This window comes from Sinocyclocheilus grahami, unplaced genomic scaffold (genome assembly GCF_001515645.1).
Source record: "Sinocyclocheilus grahami isolate Dianchi unplaced genomic scaffold, SAMN03320097.WGS_v1.1 scaffold64.1, whole genome shotgun sequence".
Classification (NCBI taxonomy): Eukaryota; Metazoa; Chordata; class Actinopteri; order Cypriniformes; family Cyprinidae; genus Sinocyclocheilus; species Sinocyclocheilus grahami.
In genome coordinates, this window is record NW_015505243.1 from 825,739 (window position 1) to 849,497 (window position 23,759).

General features: G+C 36.6%; 1 protein-coding gene across 3 annotated transcripts in view; it reads left to right on the plus strand.

Moving 5' to 3' along the window:
* The window catches only part of LOC107584880 (coiled-coil domain-containing protein 120-like), a 50,661-nt gene that overhangs the window by 24,724 nt on the left and 2,178 nt on the right, over nucleotides 1-23,759 (plus strand). For 2 of the 3 annotated variants that reach the window (XM_016271646.1, XM_016271647.1), the window contains exons 2-10: nucleotides 12,383-12,491; nucleotides 12,608-12,689; nucleotides 13,862-13,992; nucleotides 14,536-14,652; nucleotides 14,750-14,873; nucleotides 17,629-17,685; nucleotides 18,840-18,981; nucleotides 20,940-21,041; nucleotides 22,557-23,603. In XM_016271646.1, the coding sequence (XP_016127132.1) occupies nucleotides 12,444-12,491; nucleotides 12,608-12,689; nucleotides 13,862-13,992; nucleotides 14,536-14,652; nucleotides 14,750-14,873; nucleotides 17,629-17,685; nucleotides 18,840-18,981; nucleotides 20,940-21,041; nucleotides 22,557-23,603 (1,850 nt within the window). In that variant the 5' untranslated portion in view covers nucleotides 12,383-12,443. Of the gene's footprint in view, nucleotides 1-12,382; nucleotides 12,500-12,607; nucleotides 12,690-13,861; nucleotides 13,993-14,535; nucleotides 14,653-14,749; nucleotides 14,874-17,628; nucleotides 17,686-18,839; nucleotides 18,982-20,939; nucleotides 21,042-22,556; nucleotides 23,604-23,759 lie in introns of all 3 variants that reach the window. The other variant, XM_016271648.1, reaches the window with a different exon arrangement.

The following is a 23,759-nucleotide window of genomic DNA, read 5'->3' on the forward strand; positions in this document are numbered from 1 at the left end:
ACACACACTCTCACTCACTCACTCACTCACTCACACTCAAACACACTGATAACCTCTTGAGTCCAGGAAGAGTCAGTTCATTAAAAAGAAGACTTAAACAAAGCCTTCATTTAATGCAGGTCTTTATAATCAATCAGGTAAATGAATAGACATAAATTAACCTTGCTCCAATATGTTGTTAAATTTTGCTTCCCATTCACTTCCTCACTTTAAGCAAATATTATCTGCAGAATTTGTGATGTATTTATAATGTATTTTGTTGTCCAAAAAAATAATATAATAAAATGAAAGACATTTCTACGATTAATCTGACAATAACCCCATAACCCTCATACCCATATTGAGCATCAACAGATGAAGCCAACACATTATTATTATTATTTGTAAATTATTATTAGTGTTTGGTAAGGCAAGCATTACTACTTCTACACTTAGCGTTAGCGATTTGAATAAACCCTATGATTTGAATGAAATATAAAACTTCTGTGCATAATTTTGAGTAAAAATCATTTGTATGTATCTTATATGTATATGTAAGTGTCTTAAATGTCATTTGTAGTTAACATTAAACTGTTTTATCAATGTATTTCAATACATTTGAATTTTCACTTTGTCAGATGTTTTTGTATAATTATTTGTATTTTTGTAATATATATATAGTAGTTATATTTTAATGTTTAAAATACAGTTTATATATAATAATAATAATAATAATAATAAAATAAATAGATACTAATTTAGGTAATAGTTATATAGTGTATATATAGTATATATGTATACAAATAAAATAATATAATATATAATAATAATAATATATACGGTCCTGGTAACAGCATACATCACCCAATATTGATACTACCCATGCATGTAGATGTATGTAGTTGTTGTTGATTCTCTGTTGTGCCTCAGTGGCACCATCATTTTCAGCTCAGCTTGCCATCAGCACATGTGTGCATGTGTCAGAAGCAGCTGTGAGAGCCCCAGCTCTGTCAGGTTTATGGGTCACTATCAGGATGCCAAGACAACAGTGTTGGACTCTGGCTCCATACCTCCCATAATCAGCTGCTCGCCAGATCGCCAGCAAATGTGACAAACATGAGTGACGCTGCTGATGGGCGTGAGTTCAGTGACCACATGTGAGACAACTGACTGATTTAATGACATGCTCTCATGTTCATGAAAGCAGTTATGTGAATCAGAGACTGTGGTGCTTGTTTGTTTTTGAGTATAGTATGTCATATAATATTTCATATTTGACTGTTTTGAGATTGACTACAGAAAAGTTAACAGCCCTTATGTTATTTACAATAATGTTTCCCTAATATATAAAGTTAATTTTGAGTTAAAAAAACATTTTTAAGTTAACATTAAATTGCATTTTATCAATATACTTTACTGTATTGTACGCAGCTCCCTGTAATCCTTAATACTCCAGAATTGATTAGTTGTGTAGTCAGATTTTTTTTTCTATTTTTACAAAAAAATTTTTTTTAAATGTTTTTTATGTCTCTTCTGCTCACCAAGGCTGCATTTATTTAATAAAAAATACAGTAAAAACAGTAATATTGTGCAATAATATTACAATATAAAATAACTGTTTTCTATTTGAATAAAAAAAAAAAAGTTATTTATTCCTGTGATCAAAGCTGAATTTTCAGCATCATTATTCTAGTCTTCAGTGTCACATGATCCTTCAGAAATCATTCGAATATTAGTATTATTTAAAAAAGTAATATTTGAAGTATTATTTAAAAAAATTGTTTTTATTATTTAAAAAAATCTTAAAGGTATTATTAATAAAAAAAAAATCTTAAAGGAAGGGAAGCATTATTTAAAAAAAAATCTTAAGGGAAGGAAAGCAAATGAAACATTATGCAGACACCAGGAAACAAACTGTTTAATATGATGTCATTGTGATGCCATGTGGCTTATCACTTATTATGCACACATATTACTGTGCAACATGGAATGCCAGTGCATGACAGAACAGTTGATTTCGCTCTAAAAATGCTGAACTTGTGATTAAGTAGTTAACATTTATGATCATAGGTTAAAGATAAAAGCACATTGTAATACTTTTGACTCACATATTTGCTTCTTGATCATCAATAGGTCATGCAATTACTTGGTCTCGAAGTGTGCAATTTTGTACAGTTAATGACTGGTTTCAATCAGGTTTCCTGAACACTCTACTCATCCGCTATTAGCTGGACAAACAGATAGTCCTGCCCTTAACTAAATCAACCTACAAATGATTTACTAATAGCTGTCTCTGCATATTGAGCTAGGGTATGAGGTATTTTAACATTGAAAACATCACCGTTCAGTCATATTCAGCTGTATTTCTGTCAGCAGCTCTTCCGGACAGGGCGGTTTCCACCTTTGCACCCATTCAACACCTCAATTAAAGCATGATTTCTGATGGGTGGAGTGACTTTTTGCAATGGGGTGTATATGTACAGCGCACAAAAGTGCTGACGCCTACAGTCCAACCCAACCCAGAATGATCTCGGAGTGCACTATTAACAAACTGGCTCTTTGACTCACAACCATCACAGTCTGAATCATTTCAGGGCCAAATCAAGAGCCTCAGATGCTTATACAGTAGTGCAGAAGCTTATCATAAGTTGTCAGAAGTGAAACATTGATCTTAAACGGGATGAGATCACCTTTAATCACACTCATGCACACACACACACACACACACACACACACACACACATACAAAATCCTTCCCATTGGCTTTGAATATTCAAACAAGGTTCCAATTTGCATCAGTATGATTCCAGCTGCTTGAATGAGCCCAGTCTCTGTGTTTCTCTTTGAGGTCTAATCCGCTCATAATTATCTCATGTTTTCGATGGTCTTTCATTTCTCTCCTTCTGGATATATCTGCACTTCTCACGTTTTCTCTCTAATTTTCTTTAAATCACCACTGAATATTGTAAATAAATGTTTTAGTTAATATTTTAATGAACCTTTAAAGAACCAAAGGATGCTTGCCACTAATACTAGTGCTCATACTCGGGTGATTTTATTAAATCACTAACCCCAAGTCAAAGCAACAATTCTAATTTTTGTTTACTTTAGGTTTTGTATGTAATATTTATTTTATTTTATTTTATCTTTATTTCAGTGAGCAAAAAAGTTTTAAATAGTTGTAGCTTTAGTAAACAATAATAACCCTCTTTAGAACACCTTAGCAACTGCATAGCAACAAACTTGGAACCTTTTAGAACCAATGTAATTTTAAAATGTAGTATATACTATTGTAATCTTTATTAATAATTTGAAGTAACTTTTTTTATTTAAGTTTCATTTTAATTTTAGCTTAATATTTAAGTAATTTTGTTATGTGCTTTTTTCATTTTTATTAGTTTTCTTTAAATATTTTAATATTATTTTTTAAAGCATTTTTATATATTATTTTTAAAATATTTTTTCAATTTTAGTTTGTTTCATTTGAGTTAGTAATTCAATTTGAAAATAATTCTTTAAAAATGTTATTTCTGTGTTTTCTGTGTCCTACTTGTTGCTGAAGTAGTTTTTAATGTGCTCTGCTCTACCTGCATTGATTCATTGCTCAAATTTTCACTGCCGAGTTCAAAGACTTCTAAGAAAGCTGTAAATTTCAGGAGCCCCCCAAAAATGTTTCCACACACACAGTGTTCTTACTTCGAGCAGCTTCTGCATTCGGAATCTGAAGTAGACTATTGATGGTTGGGATAAATTTCTCAATTTATGTGCTGCAGCAGTGCAGTGCTTATCATCGTTGCCAGAATTAAGTCTCAGAAGGCCGTCGTCTTTGTGTTGTTATCTAGAATGTGTATTTAATATGATGCTTTGGCTGTGGATCAATGTGGAACAGATTTCAGAGGCAGAGCTTTTGTTGTCGAAGCCTCCTGTGTGGTTAGCTGTAACGTGCCGCCCAGCAGTGGATGGATGTTGAAGACTCCCTCAGATGAATGTTTGTGTAACATGTGTCTTCCAGATGTACAGGTAGTAGTTGTTGCGGTCTGTCCCCATGGGACTGCATTTCCTATCCATCATCTGACTTGAAAGAGTTTTATGTGCATAGAGGTCTTTGGATGTGAGATAAAAGCATCACTTATCGTCTGTGGCCTAACAAAAGGACTGTGATTAGATTTTCATGTGGGGGACGTAATTGTCATGGTGCACTTGTTGTTTGTTGTCTTTTACAAGCATGCTGGAAAAACGTGTTCAGCGCTCTGGTGGATTAAATCCAAATCTGCATTTCATGTTTTTTAGCTTTGCTAATCAAGATCATTTTCCCCCAAAACAATTAATTACGATTTTTCGCCGTCTTTGACCATTAAAACTTATCAGGCTTGCTGCTGTTCCTTTAAAATTAAAATGTACTGAAAATTTACTCTTTCTCAGGCCTTGATCCAAGATGTAGATGTGTATGTTTTTCATCAGAACAGATTTTGAGAAATGTAGCATTATATCACTTTTGCTCACCAATGGATCCTCTGCAGTGAATGGGTGCCGTCAGAATGAGAGTATTTTTTAAGACGTTTTTAACCTCAAACTGTTGTTTCGAGCTCTATTTTTGTATTAGTGTCCTCTATCCATAATATTGCTTTCTCCAGTGAAAAAGTCATGTTGTCTGAATCAGGAGAGAAATAGGCACAGATCAAGCACTGTTGACAAGTAAAAACCGTCCAAAACAAATATGTCTGTTGGTTTTGATGTGAGTGGACAACAGGGGATGGGCTTTTTCACTGGAGGAAGCGTTATTATGGACTAGTGTGGACTATGGATTTTGGCCAGAAGCAATGGTTTCAAGTTAAAACGCATTAATGATGAATTAGTATGTTACTTACTAACACACAGCTTTTCGCTTCACAAGATGTTAACTGATGGACTGGAGTGGTGTGGATTACTTGTGGATTATTGTGATGTTTTTATCAGCTGTTTGGACTCTCATCCTGACGGCACCCATTCACTGCAGAGGATCCACTGGTGAGCAAGTGATGGAATGCTAAATCTTTCCAAATCTGTTCTGATGTAGAAACAAACTCATCTAAATTTTTGATGGCCTGAGGTTGAGTAAAGTTTCAGCAAATTAAAATTTTTGGGTGAACTATTCCTGGAAATCTTTTTTGCTGAATAAATGTATTAAATTCTTTAAAAAAAAAATCATACTGACCCCAAACCTTTGAACGGTAGTCTACAGTAAATGTGGAAGGTCATAAGTTAATAATGCCACAACCATGAAGATTTGTGAATGACCCATTTTTGTTGCTTAGTTTCCATTGATGCTCTGGGTGGACTGAGGACGTTTGCTGACTTTGCAAATGGAAAGAAATACGTTGTTGCATGTTTAAACTGTTGAACGCAGTATTAAGAAACCAGCATCATGACCTTTGAGCATGAATGCATCTGGTCCTGATTGTGCCAGCACAATGAGGGCTTTGGCTCAATTAACACTAAATTTGGACACCATGTTTATCCTCACACCTGTTCTGTGAGTCCAACAATTGCATAATAGATGTGACATGACATGTGGCCAGGTATGGTGACCCATACTTGGAATTAGTGCTCTGCATTTATCCCATCCAAAGTGCACACACACCCGGAACAGTGGGCAGCCATTTATGCTGCGGCACCCAGGGAGCACTTAGGGGTACGGTGCCTTGCTCAAGGGCATCTCAGTCGTGGTATTGAAGGTGGGAGAGAGCACTGTACATTCACTCCCTCCACCTACAATCCCTGCCGGTACGAGACTCGAACCCGCAACCTTTGGGTTACGGGTCCGACTCTCTAACCATTGGGCCACGACTTCCCTTTAATTTGATGCACATACACATTCAAAAACTGTTTAATTACAGCAAATTTACAGTTAAGTTGTGGAAAAATATGTAGCTGAGAATTTGTTTGCTTTAATGTTGTGTAAGTGATGTCAGATTGCCATTCATCATGAATTTTTCCAGATTAAGTTAATTTCACATATACTACCATTACAATTTTTAATGTCTTCAAAATAAGTCTCTTATGCTTACCAAAGCTGCGTTTATTTGATCAAAAATACAGTAACAATGCTAATATTGTGAAATATTATTTCAATGTAAAGGAACTGATGTCCTTTTGAATATATTTTAAAATGTAATTTATTCCTGTGATGCAAAGCTGAATTTTCGGCATCATTACTCCAGTCTTCAGTGTCACACGATCCTTCAGAAATCATTCGAATGTGCTGATTTGCTGCTCAATAGACATTTCTTTTTATTAGCAATGTTGAAAACTGTGCTGCGTTCCCCCACCCCCCAGGATTCGTTAATGAATAGAAAGTTCAAAAGAACAGCATTTATTTAAAATAGAAATAATTTGTATCATTAGGCCTATAAATGTCTTCACTCTCACTTTTTATCAATTGAATGCATCCTTACTGAATAAAAGTATTAAATCGAAACCTCTGACTATAAGATGCATTATGAAATCAGCACCCAAGAGGAGTATTGCAGTGTCCGGCTGCAGATGATTATGGATCACTGAAAATATCATCTCAGCTCCATAAAATATCGTCACCTTCTGTAACTCTACAGTATCTTTGCATCATTCCTGGTTTTTCATGTGTATTTGCTTTAGGTTCAGATTGAGATTGTGAAATGGGGGGAGCTGGTTCATATGTTGGGGCCATCTGCTGTCTGCAGCCGTCCTGTCTCCTCTCTGCTGGAGCTGTTGTTGCTGCCAGTCAGAGGAAACATGGCCTCGGCCCAGCCCGCTGAGAGGAGACGGAGCAGATTTTTGAGAGTAGTGAGTGAGGAAGAGAAGGATATGGGATATCATTAAGTTGCTGGTGTGGTGAGAAGCAAAGAGCATCAAGGTGTGATCTAACTAGTGTTTCCTTTTGGGACCTTTGGGAGACCCCTTGGACTGGTTTCATGACCGGGAAATTCAACTGTAGCCGCATGGTGCATGATGCAACCATTGCAGTAAGCATTCAGCGACCTGTGTTTCCTTTGTAAACTGTGCCAAAAATTCAGCACGACGGAAAGGTTCATCGGCTTCACCTGACCTGTGCACAAAGGCCAGGACCTGATGCATGCACGAGTAAAGCAGAGACAAATGACTACAAGCCTCATGGGGTTCTGAAGTTGGTTTGCTTTCGTTTCACTGCGTTTTGATGTTCATTGTGAAGGAAACTCCCAGTCTCTTGAGATGAAATTTAGTCGCTAGTACTGTGAATTTGGTTTCGGAGAGACTTGATGGCCTTTAAACATAGAAACAGGTGGTACTGCATACATACCACATGTCCTTGAAAATAAAACCAAACATGATTCTGCAGTGGTAATTTGCGCACCAGATCAAATCAATAGAGAACTAAGTGGAATTGTGCAATTGTTTAGATATTAAAATACATTCTCCGATCACAGCTAAATAACTATATGAGACTGCACAACTACTATAGTAAACTATATGATAACTATAACAATAACTACAACTATAAAGTTTCAATAATCATTTTAATTTTATGAGAATGGTGGAGTTCACACCACAACTATAACAATAATGGCACAGAGGAACGATATTGTTGGAATCACTTTCAGAACGATTTTTTCCAGCTGGCGAACAATACAAACCAATCAAAATCCACTCAGGCTTTAAAGAGCTTGAGCATTTAAAGCAGCATTGCATGCCCAAGTGAGAAAATGGAAGACAGAGGGAATGTTCTTTAAACTTGTTTAGAAACAATCATTATTTTTGCTGTAGCATTGGTTGCCGAATCACAGAAATTACACACTTCACCTTTAATTTGCATGTTGTTTGAATGAGGTCCCCTTTTATCTAAAGGGCATCAATTATGCAGTTTGCAAGAATAAAATAACATACTTGGTTTACCAAATTTCCTGTCTTCCTCAAAAGAGAAATGGCTGTTTTGACTATTTTGGATCTTGGGAAAAGCTGTCTTCATGGAAAACCTCAAAACATTTAGAATTATGTGTCTGCATATGTCCCTTTCTGTTTTGTTTATGGTTGGTTTGTTTTTATTTTGTCAAAGCTATTTATGAGCAATATACAACCTTAAAGTTATATTCTGTCATCATTTACTCACCATCAAGTTGTTCCAAACCTGTATGAATTTCTTTCTTCTGTTGAACACAAAAGAAGATATTTTCAAGAATGTTTGTAACCAAACAGTTGATATTAGCCATTGACTTGCATAGTATTTTCCCCTTACTATGGAAGTCAGTGTCCTCCAGCTACATTTTAGTACCAGCATTCTTCAAAATATCTTCTTTTGTGCTGAACAGAAAGAAAATCATACAGGTTGGAACAAATTAATTAACTAATTAACAAGTACATTTTCAGAATTTTCATTTTTGGGTGAACTATCCCTTTAAGACCGATAACTTACATGTTCCAGGCCATGCAGAAACCTGATTCCATTTGGTCCCAATTGTCCTTAAAATGGAATGCCACACATGCATCTGTTTAGCACCATTATCCGGATCAGGATGGCTTCAGGCGATGGTTTGGACAGACAGATTTTGGTGCACTCACTTTCTTAGATTCTACATGGAGAAAATTACAGTTTGTGTATCATTTCAAGATGCAGATAATTATAAATGGAATTTTACATTTTATGAGAGTGATGGTTATCCGTGCACAACTCACCTACTGTTGTAGGCTGTAGCCAGAGTGTTTGTAGTCTGAGTGGTTGCTAGGTAGTTGCTTACAGGCCCAAAGCATTCAAAAGAGCCCACCCCAAGTCTCTATGATATCCTAGATAAGAAAAACTTGATTTGACTAAGTGTATTTGTCATTAGTGTGACCCGTACAGACTGCATGTAATTTTGCAGTGAAGAAAGTAAGATGGTTTCGGTGCAGTCCGGTGGTGTGGAAACGCAGCTGTGTCCACACTTCCTTGTTAGTGTGGGATTAATTACCGGAGGCACGGAACAGTAGAGAACACGTCTGTCAGATCCACCGGGATCAGAGAGGTCGCAGAGAGTCCAGGGAGCAAAAAAATCTGCTGACCCCCTTCAGCGCTCTCTGCAAGAAGGAACAATTCAGTACAAACCGTGCTCCCCAGAGGACAAAAAAGTTGCCGTTCTGTTTCAATTTGAAATTGTTGATGTTTTGTGAAATATCAAGGTCGTTATTGCAGGGATCAGTCAGGAGAATCTTGCTGAGAGAAGAAATGTACAATGTTTCTTGTATTGTCTTTGATAAATGTCTCTATTTTACATATTACATGGCTGGATACATTCTGGACAGCCCTCGTAAAAAAAAAAAACTATATATATATTATATACATACAGTGTGTAGACACACACACACACACATATGTATATATGTATGTATATATATATATATATATATATATATATATATATATATATATATATATATATATATATATATATATGTGTGTGTGTGTGTGTGAAATTAGATATTATACTACATATTATGTTATATAATATTTGATTATTATAGCTATATATTACACATCCATATAGAATATAATAACAATATAAATATAAAAATCTTCTAAATTTATCAAATAGTAATAAAAATATTTTATTTATACAAATTTTTATGTTGTTATTCTTTAACTATTTGTTAAAAATATATATTTGTTTAGATTTTTTAAGAATCTATCTATTTTTTCTCTTTTTTTATTTAATATTTTTTATTATGTTTTATATTGGTGTGTACCCATAAAATAAAAATTACACCTGGAATTCTATGGTAAATTCAATGCAGCCAAATTTCAAGGGGACAAATATCGTACAAAATGCCACAACCGTGTACAATACGGCCCCTTTAGATGTTCAGAATTGGGCAACAGGTTTACAGAGAACATAATAGAGATGGTTAGAGGGACAAATGCGGGAAGTCTAAAAAATGGACATATCATACTTCCACGAACGTCTGAACGGGAGTGATAATACAGGCTCCGACATGAGAGAGTGGAATGCTGGCAGACCTTGTGAGGACCGCAGAACATTTGTCATGACATTTGGTGAATCACACACACAGACACACACGCACAGCTTGTCTGGTGCATATTTATAGTCTCAAATTAATGCTGGCTTGCAAAATCTGATTTTATCCTAGATTTGATGTTTTCCAGACGATGTGAACACTGTTTGGCTGTGCAGAACTTCCAGCCATGATGCTAAGGAGTAGTGAGGGATTGTCAAGGCGTTGCTATAAGGTTTCTGGCAGGTTGCTAGGGTACTGACTGGTTGCTAGGCGATCCAAGCCAAAAAATGATATTCTGGTCTCTAGATATGGCTCAAATCCCTCATTCAGCATAAGTCTATGAGATGAGTTTGCCTGGTTTACACTTAATTGTTGAAAACTGTGGAACACTAAGTATGAGCAATACTATTATTCTATTTATATTATACTATACTATTTCCTTAGCTAACACCACTAAACGAACAATATTATTATTATTCAATATGTATATGAGATCAACATATCATGCTGCTATTATGAGAAATAACTTCATGGCCAACTTAGAAAGGATAAATATTGCGAAAGGGTTTAATCAAAACATTTGAAGATTTCGGTCAACTCTATAGTAAATGCTTAGAATTTGGCAAACGCATCAGTTCTTCAAGATCAGGGATCTTATGAAGCTCAAACTGACAACAGCGTGACTATATTAGCTGAAACCCAACACTAGGCAAACTAAGACAGGCATAGACACCGTGTTTGCTCTAGCAATATGCACATATTTTTATTACGCTATCGGCCCGCTCGCTTTTATTTGTCCTCCCTTGACCCTTGAGTGTGTGTGATGGGCACGATTAGGTCATGACAACATACAATAGCCACATTGTTCTGTTGCTTTCTTTTAATTTGGATGTGTGCTTCACTCATCTGCTACTCTATTCTCCAAGTTAGTTCCGCATATGACTCAAATGGGTCTATTGATTTTCTTTATAATTATAACCTTCTGCATTTTTCAGAGACACCCATCATTCACAGCTTCTTAATGATAGAGCCGCTCCGGTCCATCCAGAAGGCCGCCTATCTCATGCAGCCGAGATAATAACTACTTTCTGATGCATTGAGAAGAATAGATCACCACTGGGCGTCGAAGCTGAAAACATTTGTTTTTTTTGGGGTTTATTTAGGTTGCTGACAGGAAACCATGTGAGTTGCAGTATTTGTGGTTTTTCGACCTTTCTCCTCATTGTCCGTGCCTCCTTGTTTACAGCTGATCTTAGGAAATAACTCGTTCCCTGGGTGAGTGTTTTTGTGCGTGAGGGTTTCTGCCGGCATTGTTGTTATAGGTCAGTCTGAGCCTTCCATTTCTGTTTTCCGCACTCGCTTCCTGCTTCGTGAGCCACTTCCTGCACGCCGCAGTCCACTTCCTGTCCGGAGTTCCCACAGGCAGTTCCATGTGAATATGAAAGGGGGGAAACACACTGTGAATCACATGTGAATGTGACTTGGGTCAACCAAAGATCTTGAAAGTGAAAATAAAATCTCAAATCTCTTACATATGTTTCTACTATTTAAGCAGTATTATTTTAGTACTATTTATATACTGTCATAGTATTTATGATCATTTTGAATTAGCGTTTTCAGTTATATTCAGTTTTCATTTTAATTTTGTTTTGTGTGTTTTTTATTTTATCCGTTTTTGTTTATTTGAATATTTTATTTAGCTTTAATTTAGTTTTAGTTCAGTTTTAGTTATTTGGTGTATTTCAGTTTGGTACCATTTCAAATTTTCATTTAAGGTTTTACAATTTTTCATCTAATATTTATATTTTATTTTATTTATTTTAGCTGTATTTCAAGTAACTGAAACCATTTTTATTAGTTTTAATTTTAGCTAACAATAGCAGCAATGAACTGAAGGCTCTAAAAACATCTTCTGTCTTTAATTTTGTGCACCCGAGAAATTAAAATAACTAAATAATAAACACGGAGGTTTCTTTAATATCTCAATTGTTTCTCATATAAATTGAGATAAATTAATCTTATGAGACCTCAGTGTCTGAAAACTAAAATACTAAAACTTGCAAAGGTCAGAGATCTTAATATGAACTCCCAACATTTCTCATCAGATTCCTCCAAGACCAAATGATCCGAGCTGCTGCTCATTTAATTTTAATAGCTATATGTACTCAAAACTGTGTCAAAAATGGTCTTATCTGTATCTAATTTTTATCCTTCTATAGAATTTCTGAGACAAGTTGAAACAAGATACTTACTGGATAACTGAGAAGTCAGTTACATCTACTAAACCTCACATGTCCTGTCAGTTAGATTAAGTGCAACTTTGTAGTCAGTCTGATATTCTGTCTTCAAAGCCCTTCTCTAGATCAGAGCTCTTATGTGTGGAGGGTCTTCTCCAGTGTCTCATGTGGTTTGTTTTATGTTTCAGGGCATTGAGTTTGTGAAGCGTTGCGCAGCAGCACAGGCCAGACGCAGTACAAATCTGCTTCATGGCCACAAGTCCAAACCTCTGCAGTACACATGACTGTTGCCAAAAGGTGAGAAGGTAAGAAACGTATTAACTATTTACATGCCTGTCTTGTTTTAATAGACTCCAGCTGAGTCTGCTGCCAGAATGATTAGTCAGTGTCATGTTTTGTCTGTCTCTGTGTAGGTAAACTTACAATCAGGAGGCAGTGAGGTGATGCGAAAGACGTATGACATGGAGGTCAAAGGTCACCTGATAACAGACCCTGGTGAGCTCCTCCATGTGTCTGTCTGTCTGTTTGTTTGTTGATAAGAACTGTACTTTGTAAATTGTTAAGTCTGACAAGCTTGTGTTTTGTTTTTGTCTATTGTGGTGACCAAATGTCCTCACAGAGATCCCACAAAACCTTAACTGTGGGAACATTTGGGAGGTTTCTGTGAGGAGAACATCTTTATAAAGAACCTAAATCTTAGTAAACTGGAAATTGCAGTTTGCATTTGCTGTTAGGTGATGCAAGTGTTGAGAACTGCCCAGAAAGGGAAGGTTAAGGGTATGTTTTTCATGCCTTTCCCAGTTATGCATGATTACTGGGTAATAATTTTAAAAATGAAAGATTTAGAGAACTACTTAAACTATTTAGGATCTAGTACTTGAAATCAAAAATTTTTAAACAAATTATTTTTAAGAAAATCCTGACAGTGGGAAAATAAAGGAACAATTAAAAAAAGATTATTTATTATTATTATTATTTAATTGCTTATACAAATTAGAACCTGTACACTACAGTTCAAAAGTTTGGGGTCAGTAAGAATTTAATAATAAATGAATACTTTTATTCAACAAGGATGCATTAAATTGTACAAAAGTGACAGTAACAATATCTAGAGCTGCGTTTACACTGCAAGTCTTAATGCACAGATCCAATCTTTTGACCATATCCAATTTTTTTGCCCGCCTGTTTAAATTCACGGTAACACTTTATTTTAAGGACCTATTCTCGCTATTAACTAGTTGCTTATTAGCATGCATATTACTAGCATATTGGCTGTTTATTAGTACTTATAAAGCACATATTAATGCTTTCTTTATTATAGATCCCTTAATCCGATCCCATACCTAAATTTAACAACTACCTTATTAACTATTAATAAGCAGCAAATTAGGAGATTATTGAGGGAAAAGTCGTAGTTAAAAGTGAATTAGTGTTCCCTATTCTAAAGTGTTACCGCATTCACTTTAGACACGACTGGTATCCGATATCTGTGTAATTAATTCCCGCCCGTCAGTGGTCGCTTAGACTATGCACATGGTAGGTTATTGTTTTTACTATATTTTTGATCAAATAAATGCCTTTTAAAAAACATCTTACCAACCCCAAACTTCAAAATAAGTGGATTTGTGGTCCTGGCTATGATGTGACATGTGTGTGTTTTTTTACAGAGCTGCAGGCCGTTATGGACAGTAAGCAGCGTGCGGAGCGGATGGTGGAGCTGCAGGAGCGCCGGAGGAGTCTGCAGTCACTGCTCAACACTCGAATAGCAGAACTCAAACGTGTGTGTCTGCAGGAGGCGGTCAGTGTCGAAAAAGAAATTTAAATTTATTGAGGTAGTTTCTCAGAACTCGTTCTATTTATAAAGGACTAGAGCAAGAAAGCTTGAGACAATAAACTTTGTATTTCTCCATGGTGTCACTGGCGAACCACACAGCGGTGAGCTGCCAGATCATGTGACGCCGCGGAGATGCCGCCACATGCCCAGCTAATCTTTGCTCATACTTGGCTTTTGAAATGCTGGTTTTACACAGTATGTGTGCTTTGAGTCATATCATAGAAAAGACGGGTTGTGATTCTCTTTTGAATTAGTGTACATAATGTGACACTACTCTAACATTCACAATGCAAAACTCCCTCCCAAGACCATTTATGAAAGCTGCTAACAACCATGACCACATTAACATATGACCAAAAGTTTGTGCACATCAACGTCTTTGAATATTCAGAACCTTATCAGAAATATCATAATTCAATTCAATGCTTTAAAATATTAAAAATAATAATGAAATCGTTTTAATGGACAAATATACTTGTTCATGTGTGCTCTTCATGAATTTTTCAGGAATTGACAGGTGAGGTTCCTCATGAATATCCTCTGGAAACTGGAGAGAAACTCCCTCATGTGCGGCGCAGGGCTGGTCTGTCCCGCAGCGGGTCCAAACATAACCCCAAAAATGAGGTGTGTGCATTTGAGATGATTATGGGTGGCCACTAATTTGATATTGAATACGTGATAGATAAATATCATAAGCTGCTCACTGTTTGTGCTGGCTTAGGAAGAGGACGTCTCGCATCACAAGACGAAGAAAACTCTGTTCAGAGGCGCCCTCCGCAGGCACGTCGATTCAGAACCGCATCCTCCACACAGCAAACGGACAGTTCATAGAGGATGCCACACAGGTGGGTTTCAAGATTATAAAGATGAACTAAACACCATTTCATGGCCAGAATTTGTGTTTGGGAATATTTTAATTATGTATACAGTATACTCTTATACCATCTCAGAAGTTTGGGGTCTATCAGATTTTGGAATGTTTTTAAAAGAAGTCTCTTCTGCTCACTAAGGCTGCATGTGTTTATGAAAAATACAGTAAAAAGAAATAATGTGAAATGTTTTTACAATTTATGATAAGTATGTTTTATTTGAATATATTTTAAAATGTCATTTATTCCTGTGATCAAAGCTGAATTTTCAGAATCATTACTCCAGTCTTTTGCTGCTTAAGAAACATTTCTTATTATTAACGATGTTGAAGTTTATTTGCAATAGAAATCTTTTCTAACATTGGCTACGTTTACATGCACAATTTTTGGTTCAGTTGGACTGAATTCATTCCGATTGATGAATCTGAATGTAGTGTTTACTGTTTACATGAACGCTAAAGTAAGTGATCGGGTTGATGTGCTTGTTTAGCTATGTCACAAGCTTCAGATCAGAATTGATTTTTTTTGACATGCGCACACTGCACATATATAGAGTTTCTCACTGTTTGCACATAATAACCACTCTCCTACACGGTTTATTTATTTGTTTTTAACAGCAGAATTAATTTATTAATTTCAGTGGTGGACAGTAACAAAGTAGTTTTACTTCGTTACTGTATTTAAGTAAATTTTTCAAGTATCTGTACTTTAATGGAGTTTTATTTTTGAGTAATGTTTACTTTGACTTCACTACATTCCAAAGCATAAGATTGTATTTTTTACTTCACTACATTTCATAAAATGTATCATTACTCCTTATAATATATCACGTGCTCCGAGACGCTGAAGCGGTGTATGATTCATGAACGAACTGATTCTTTTCAATGAACCTGTTAAATCGGTTTGCAAATCGCACCAAACGATTCATTCACGAATTGGAATGATCCGATTGCAGCTGTTCCCGAGTCGACAACTCACTGATTCAAATGATCCATTTAGTGCGAGTCTCCAGTGAACTGAATTCACAAGTAAGAACCGGCAATCACTCCGAGATAATGAGGTTAACAGATCAAACTAAGCAAAGATTATAGAAATCAGATTAAAGATAACTTTGATTAAAACTCACTGTGATGAGTGGGGGCGGGGCCGAGAGCCATGGGCTCTCGTCTTTCACTGTCGTAGCTCCTCCTTTTATCCTTCCGGAGCTCCTCCGTGGGACTCGAGACCGGTGAGTGGTGCAGGTGTCGCTCATTATCAATTACTCCACCGGCCTCGCTCCGTTCCCACAGCTCTCGGCCCCACCCCACTCATCACACTCACTATATTAACAAAGATTCTTCACTTATAGTGCTAAACTCATGTGACTTAGTCTTTGGTAAATTACCTGATGAGATTTGGTGGGAGAGACAGGGTGAAGACTGATTTACAATAGATCAGACCAGTTTAGTGTCAGGCTGGTGGTCTGGCTCTGGACCGTGGGAACATTTGAATGTGTTTGCGTGTTTGTGTCTGTGCTGTAAATTTAGAGAAGGGTTTCTTATGTGTGCAAACATGGAAAACAGTCTGCTTTAAATGAGACACGTAAGACGTGATGAAGTGCAACAGGAAGTGTTGAGGAACCAGCTTGTTTCCGGCCATTTTTACTATAATGATGACGCAGGTTCAGTGAAAAATAAACTGTAGCTGTGTGGATAAGGACAAACCAGGGTTATTATAGTTAACTAAAACTGCAACTAAAACCATAACAAAATGGTAACACTTTACAATAACGTTTCATTTGTTAACATTAATTAAAAGTTGTATCTGTTAACATTAGTTAAGGCACTGTGAACTAGCATGAACATGTGTATTAACTAACATTCACAAAGGTTAATAAATATATTGTTCATTGTTAGTTCATGTTAGTTAATGCATTAACTAATGTTAACAAATGAGACCTTATTAAAGTGTTACCATAAAAAAACTGTTACTTAAACTTAATAAACTTAAACTGAAATCAAATATAATATAATACAAAAAATGTAAACTTATTACAGCTAGTTGTCAAGGCAGCGTTTCTCATTTTCAATTAGCTTAACTTGATGCACTAAAATAAGTCAAACTAAAACTTAAATAAAATTATTAATAGAGTAAAAACTATGTAGACATATGTAAACAAAAACACACAACGAAATTACTAAAACAGAAAATATAAAAATAAAAACTGATACATCTGATACTAAAATAACACTAGAAAAACTATAGATTTGAATTACTACTAACTCTAACAAAAACAAATGTTTTGCATTTTTTAAATAATTATTGAAACCCCTTTAAATAATAACAATCATATTTTACAAATGTTAAAATCGTGAATAAGTATTTCCACAATTGTATATAGAAATGATTTACAAATGAATCATGAATAAAATCATAAATAAATATTTCCCCAATTTTATGAATATTAGTATAAATAAAGAAATTGTTTACAAATTAATCATGAATAAAAACTCTTCACAAAAGCATTGCTTTTAGATTTGAGGACATCCTACAGGAAGATTTAGTCAGATTTAGTGGACTTCCAATTTTGTATGTCTAACACATATAATGACATGAACAATGTTACAATATAACAACAACATAACCTTATCCATTATCAGCAGCATGGAGCCAATACAGTGTGTTTATGTGACTTCATGTAATGTGTGTGAGTCTGTTGAGTTCCATAATGTGTAATTGTTTATGTCCTCAGAAAACACGGTGAAGACTGAGAGCAGCTCCACGTCTGATTCCACCAATCAGGACACTGGTGAGTTATGGGACGGATCATTGCATTACATTGCATGGATGTAATGGTTGCCTAATGGTTAGAGAGTCGGACTTGTAACCCAAAGGTCGCGGGTTTGAGTTTGGGTACTGGCAGTGATTGTAGGTGGGGGGAGTGAATGTACAGAGCTCTCTTCACCTTCAATGCCACAACTGCGGTGAGACCCTTGAGCAAGGCACCGAACCCCCAACTGCTCCCCGGGCATCGCATCAAAAAAATGGATGCCCACTGCTCCGGGTGTGTGTTCACTGTGTGTGTGTGTGTGTGTTCACTGCTGTATGTGTGCACTTGGATGGGTGAAATGCAGAGCACAAATTCCGAGTATGGGACACCATACTTGGCTACACGTCATGTCACTTTCACTTTCATAATGAATTTGAGAGACTGAGATAAGAAGCACTATTACAATGGCAGGATGAGTTCAGTGGACAGAGAGGGTGAAGAGTCTTCACATCACATCAGTGAGTCAAAAGCCTGTTATTAACACTCACTGACTGAGCTAATCCTCTCCCCATGGCATTTTGATTCTCACACATTCTCTTTCTCTCTCTCACTCTCTCCTTCTCTCGATTTTTGATCAAGAAGTGTTATGTTTTATTGGCATACAGTAAATGTTTTTCATTGATTGTCCTTAGTTCCTGAGGGTGTGGCATTATAACTATGAATTCTGCCATAATCGATACATAACTACCCTATTTTAAAAGCTCCTGTGATTGTTCAGTGGCCCCAAAATCTATTTAGACACTTAAGACATTTAAAAAATGCTAAAAAGTCAAACCAAGTGGCTTTAATTCATAAAGAAATATAGCACAAATACTGCTTGTGCAGCATTTGAGCACAGATCACACTGGCTTCATTTTGTTATTTAATGCAATGAAATTATAAAAAACATTGTAATATATACTGTTCAAAAGTTAATCCTTTTAATCAGAAAGAACTCATTCAATATTACTGTTTTTATTATTTTTGATCAAATAAATGCGGCTTTGGTGAGCATAAGAAGCCTCTTTCAAAAAGCTAACCAACCCCAAACCTTTGAACTGTAGTGTGCCTTAAAAGTTTATCTCTGTGAAGTAGAAAGCATGCTTCTGTCTCAACCTCACAAGTCTCTCTCTCTCTCTCTCTCTCTCCATCAGAAGATGTCTCTGATGGCCTGTCACCCTCACAGCCCCGGCTGGTCTCAGGGAGCCCAGACAACAGGTTTTCTCGAAAACTCTCCCCAGTGGAGATCTATTACGAGATGAAAACACGCCGCAACTCTGTGGCCAGCTCAGCCAGGTACACACTCAGCACAATTTGCTTTGTTGTTGCTAGGAACAGCTGTTTTTCCACTTAATGGTGAATCGGCATTAATTAGCTTTCCTGGAATCACCTCATTTAGATGAAAACCAGTTGAAGTGGTTTGTAATTAAAACCTGATTCTGGAATAAAGGCTCTGTACCACTCAATGATATTTAGGCAGTAAAGGAATAGTTCACTCAAAAATGAAATTTTGCTGAACATTGACCCTCAGGCTATCTAACATGTAGATGAGTTTGTTTCTTTATCGGAACAGATTTTGAGAAATTTAGCACTACATCACTTGCTCACCAATAGATCCTCTGCAGTGAATGGGTACCGTCAAAATGAGAATCCAAACAGCTGATAAAAACATCACAAAAATCCACAAGTCCATCAATTAATGTTTTGTGAACTGAAAAGCTGCATGTTTGTAATAAATAAATCCATAATTAAGACTTAGATTTAACTTAAAACCATTGCTTCCAGCTAAAATTTGAATCCTCTATCCATAATGTTGCTCTCTCCAGTGAAAAGGTCATCTCATCTGAAGCAAGAGAGAAATATGCACAGATCAAGAACCATTTACAAGCGAAAACAGTTCTAAACAAACATATTGGTAGATTTTGATATGAGAGGACAACAGGGGATGGGCTTTTTACTGGAAGAAGTGTTATTATGGATTTATAGACTATTCTGAAGCAAGAGTTTAAACATTATGATGGATTTGTTTCTTTCAAACACACAGCTTCTATCAGCTATTTAGACTCTTGTTTTGACGGCACCCATTCACTGCAGAGGATCCATTAGTGAACAAGTAATGTAATGTTAAAATTCTCCAAATCTGTTCCAGCAAAGAAACAAACTCATCTACATCTTGGATGACATCTTGGGGCCTAAGAGTGAGCAAATTTTCACTTTGGGGTGAACTATTCTTTTAAGTAAGAGCGAGCCATTGTATAACATCCTTTCCTCATGTTCCAAGTGAGATTTGTCCATGGATCAGTCATTTATGGAGGCCAGTCGGCCGATGTATTTAACATCGCTCATATGCGACACAAAAGGGAAAATTACTTCATTGCGGCATGCAAGATGCTTTGCAGTCTGATTCCTTTGACTTCTTATAAGCTTATCATAATGACCTAAAAATTACAATGGCCAATCAAAATACAATCTCACTTGTGAAAAGAACCCAATTTCGGGAAAAAAAGTCCACCGCTCAAAAGAAAGCTATTAATGTGTTCTTTATGCCCACAACTGCTTGAAGGCATGAAAGAAATAGTTGAGCACAGATTTTTAAATCAATTTTAGACATTAATAACAAAATGAGATTTCAAGGACAAAAGAGCTGTTTTGTTGTTGTTGTTGTTGTTGTTAACATGTAGATGAGTTTGTTTCTTTATCGGAACAGATTTTGAGAAATTTAGCACTACATCACTTGCTCACCAATAGATCCTCTGCAGTGAATGGGTACCGTCAGAATAAGAGTCCAAACAGCTGATAAAAACATCACAATAATTCACAAGTCATGACTCCTAAAAATGACTTGTAAACTCAATCAGCTGTAGCTGATCACCTTCTCAATGGCACACAAAGCCATTTCACTTTGTGTCTTCATTTCAGGCTGCAAAACAACAAAATGTTATTGAATTGCTTGATTATTTTAAAGGGGGTGATTCTTTTCTATACCCACTGTAGATGAGTTTGAGTAAATTTTTAGCAAAAAAGCTAAAAGACATTATTAGCAACTGTAACCACTTCAGCTGTGACTATACTGTAATCATAATGTAGCAATGTTTTTTTTAAATTAAAATATTGTTGTTTAAACTAAATAATAAGGCAACAACATTATTTTATCATCAGTTTTATAAAATGGTCACCATATGCACAACAATCCAGGTTTGTTAACTGTGTGCTAGATTCATAATAAGAAGACTAAACTTGTATTTTTCTGCCAGCCCGAGTCACTCTCTTCCAAGAAGTGTGTCGAATCTGGAAGGTAGAAGTGTCCCGGCAACTCCTCTCCTGTCCCGCAATGGAATAACAGGAGTTCACATCAGGTTACAAATGCGCAAAACACACATACACAAACATACAACACTGCACACATCAGCTTCAATGCTGACTCCGAGCAATGTTGTATAGACACTTGGCTAATGGTTTCTATTGTAGTTAAAAGCCCTGAATTGATAATGGCTCAAACATTTTGATTAAATTACTTATTTGTGTATTGAAGTAATGGATGCCTAAGGAGGTTGAGTGTTAAGGCCCATTATTTCCTACTCAATTTAATTACACAGACAGAGCAGCTTGTTGTGCCACAGCGCAGGGAGATACTGCTATCAGCATGTACTGTGCACTGATACATTGTGTGGCTGTCCTTTAATCAGAGCGTCACTTGGGTAGCTTAAAGGGATAGTCCAGCCAAAAAATGAAAAGTCTGTCATTATTTACTCACCCTCGTATGCATTTCTTTGATCTGCAGAACACAAAAGATGATATTTGGAAGAATGCTGGTTCCTATCGACTTGCATTGTATTTATTGTCCAATGGAAGTCAATGGGAACTGAAATTGTTTGGTTACCAGCATTCTTTCAAATATCATCTATTATGTTCCACAGAACAAAGAAAGTCATACAGGTTTGGAGCAACATGCAGGTGAGTGGACTGTCCCTTTAAATAAGAAATGCAGTTTTGCTGCTTTAATGATGCTTTTTTGAATTTATGTTTTAATTAGAAGTGTTTGCTAAGGCAGCCATCACTATAACTATTGCTGATACTTAGAGTTACTGATTTTAACAACCCCCTAACTGTAAATATTAAACTCGAGTATGAATGAGTTTTGTGTTTGCTGTTCCGGTTGTCACATTTGTTGCTTTTTCAATGTAATCTACCGTTGATATTGTTTTTGAAAGAAGTCTCTTATGCTCACTTAGGCTGCAATTATTTGATGAAGAAAAATATAACAGCAATATTGTGAAATATTTTTACAATTTAAAATAATTGTTTTCTATTGTCATATATTTTAAAATGTCATTTATTCTGTGATGGCAAAGCTGAATTCTTTGATGAATAGAAAATGAAAAAAGAACAGCATTTATTTGAAACTGAAATCTTTTTCAAACATTTTAAACATTAACATTATAAACTAATGTATTATTAACATTATAATTTCAAACAGTAACAATGTCTTTAATGTCACTTTTGATCGATTTAATGCGTCCTTGCTGAATAAATGTATTAGTTTCTTTCAAAAATAAAAATCTTACTGATTCCAAACTTTTGAACAGTAGTGTATATATTTCCAATGTAAATTAAATGTGCTTGTTTAGCTCTTTATTAATATTGTTCTATACAACAAAAAGTGCTCTCTACAAAAACCCAGTAAGCAAGGACAACAATATTACACCTAAAAATACATACAATTAATAAATGTCTTTATTGTCACTTTTGATCAATTGCATTCTTGCTGAAAAAAAAATATATTAATTGATACAATTTTAAATGTAATAAAAAAAGTAAAATAAATAAAAAATGGTAGTGTATGTATTTTAATGTCTTGTTTATTTGTGTAGGTCAGAATCCTCTAGCGGCACTGCTGCTGTGAAGCAGTGGTCAGACAATCCTGAGGCGTCCCATCAGGTGCCTCTGCAGTCTCAGGACGGGTCATCCTCAGGGTCCTATGAGCAAGGGCACAGGCGTAGCAATAGCTCCGAGACGTTACTCGACCGGCACGGCACCTCAGCGGAGGACGGAGGTCAAAGGTCAGCCATGCCTGTACGGAACGGCCCATACAAGAGCTCGGAAGCCATCATGGACACGACTTTAAAACAGGCGCAACGGAGCAGCCCCGAACGGCAGGTAAATGGGCACACCGAACTGGGCCGCGTTCGCTCGGCTGCGGGAGGTCGAGGAACGAACGGAGGTGGCGGTTACAGTGAGATCCTCATGGATTATGTGTGGGGGAAGCAGCAGAAGATGCAAGCTCAGCAACAGCAAAGACTGCAGGTGCAAAGTAATGCAAAAACCCGGCCGTGGGCCGACGGTCCGAGTGCTCCACCGCCTCCTTACAGGAACGGCTTTACCCAATCTCAGCAGCTTATCCTAGGCAACGGCCCTCCGGCCTACAGCCCTCTAATGCTGAGAGGGAAACCCGGCGAGCCACGGAGAGTCAAAGTGTCACGCACCAAATCCTGCGGCCCGTTCGTTCCCTTACAGCAGCACCAGCAAGAGTCCATCCTGCTCTCTGCCTACACTGAAACCAACACCTCCAATGGTACTGCCACACATAACCAGCAGATCGACCACCCCCACAGGCCACCTCATTACCCTCTCGACTCCTCCGCACCCACGACCCCCGACGACCCCACGCGCAGCCTGCACAAGGCCCTGGCACTGGAGGGTTTGAGAGACTGGTATCTGCGGAATGCACTGGGACAGATGGCGAATGGAGGGAAGGGCAAAGAGGGGACGCAGACTCAGCGCAGGCGTACCACGTCCTCTCTGCACAACTCACACCCCCATCCTCCACTTAAACACCAGCCACAGTCCTTCCAAACAGACACGTCCTATCCACACATCCCCCAGTCAGCCACATTTCATGGACACCCTCTACACGGCAGGTAATTGCAGACTGAATAAAAGCATACATTCATCAAGACACATTTATAAAGAAGCCCTTGTTTCAGTAACATTTTTTATTACTAAATAAATATAAATGCAATATATATATATATATATATATATATATATATAAAAAAATAAACTAGATTTTATAT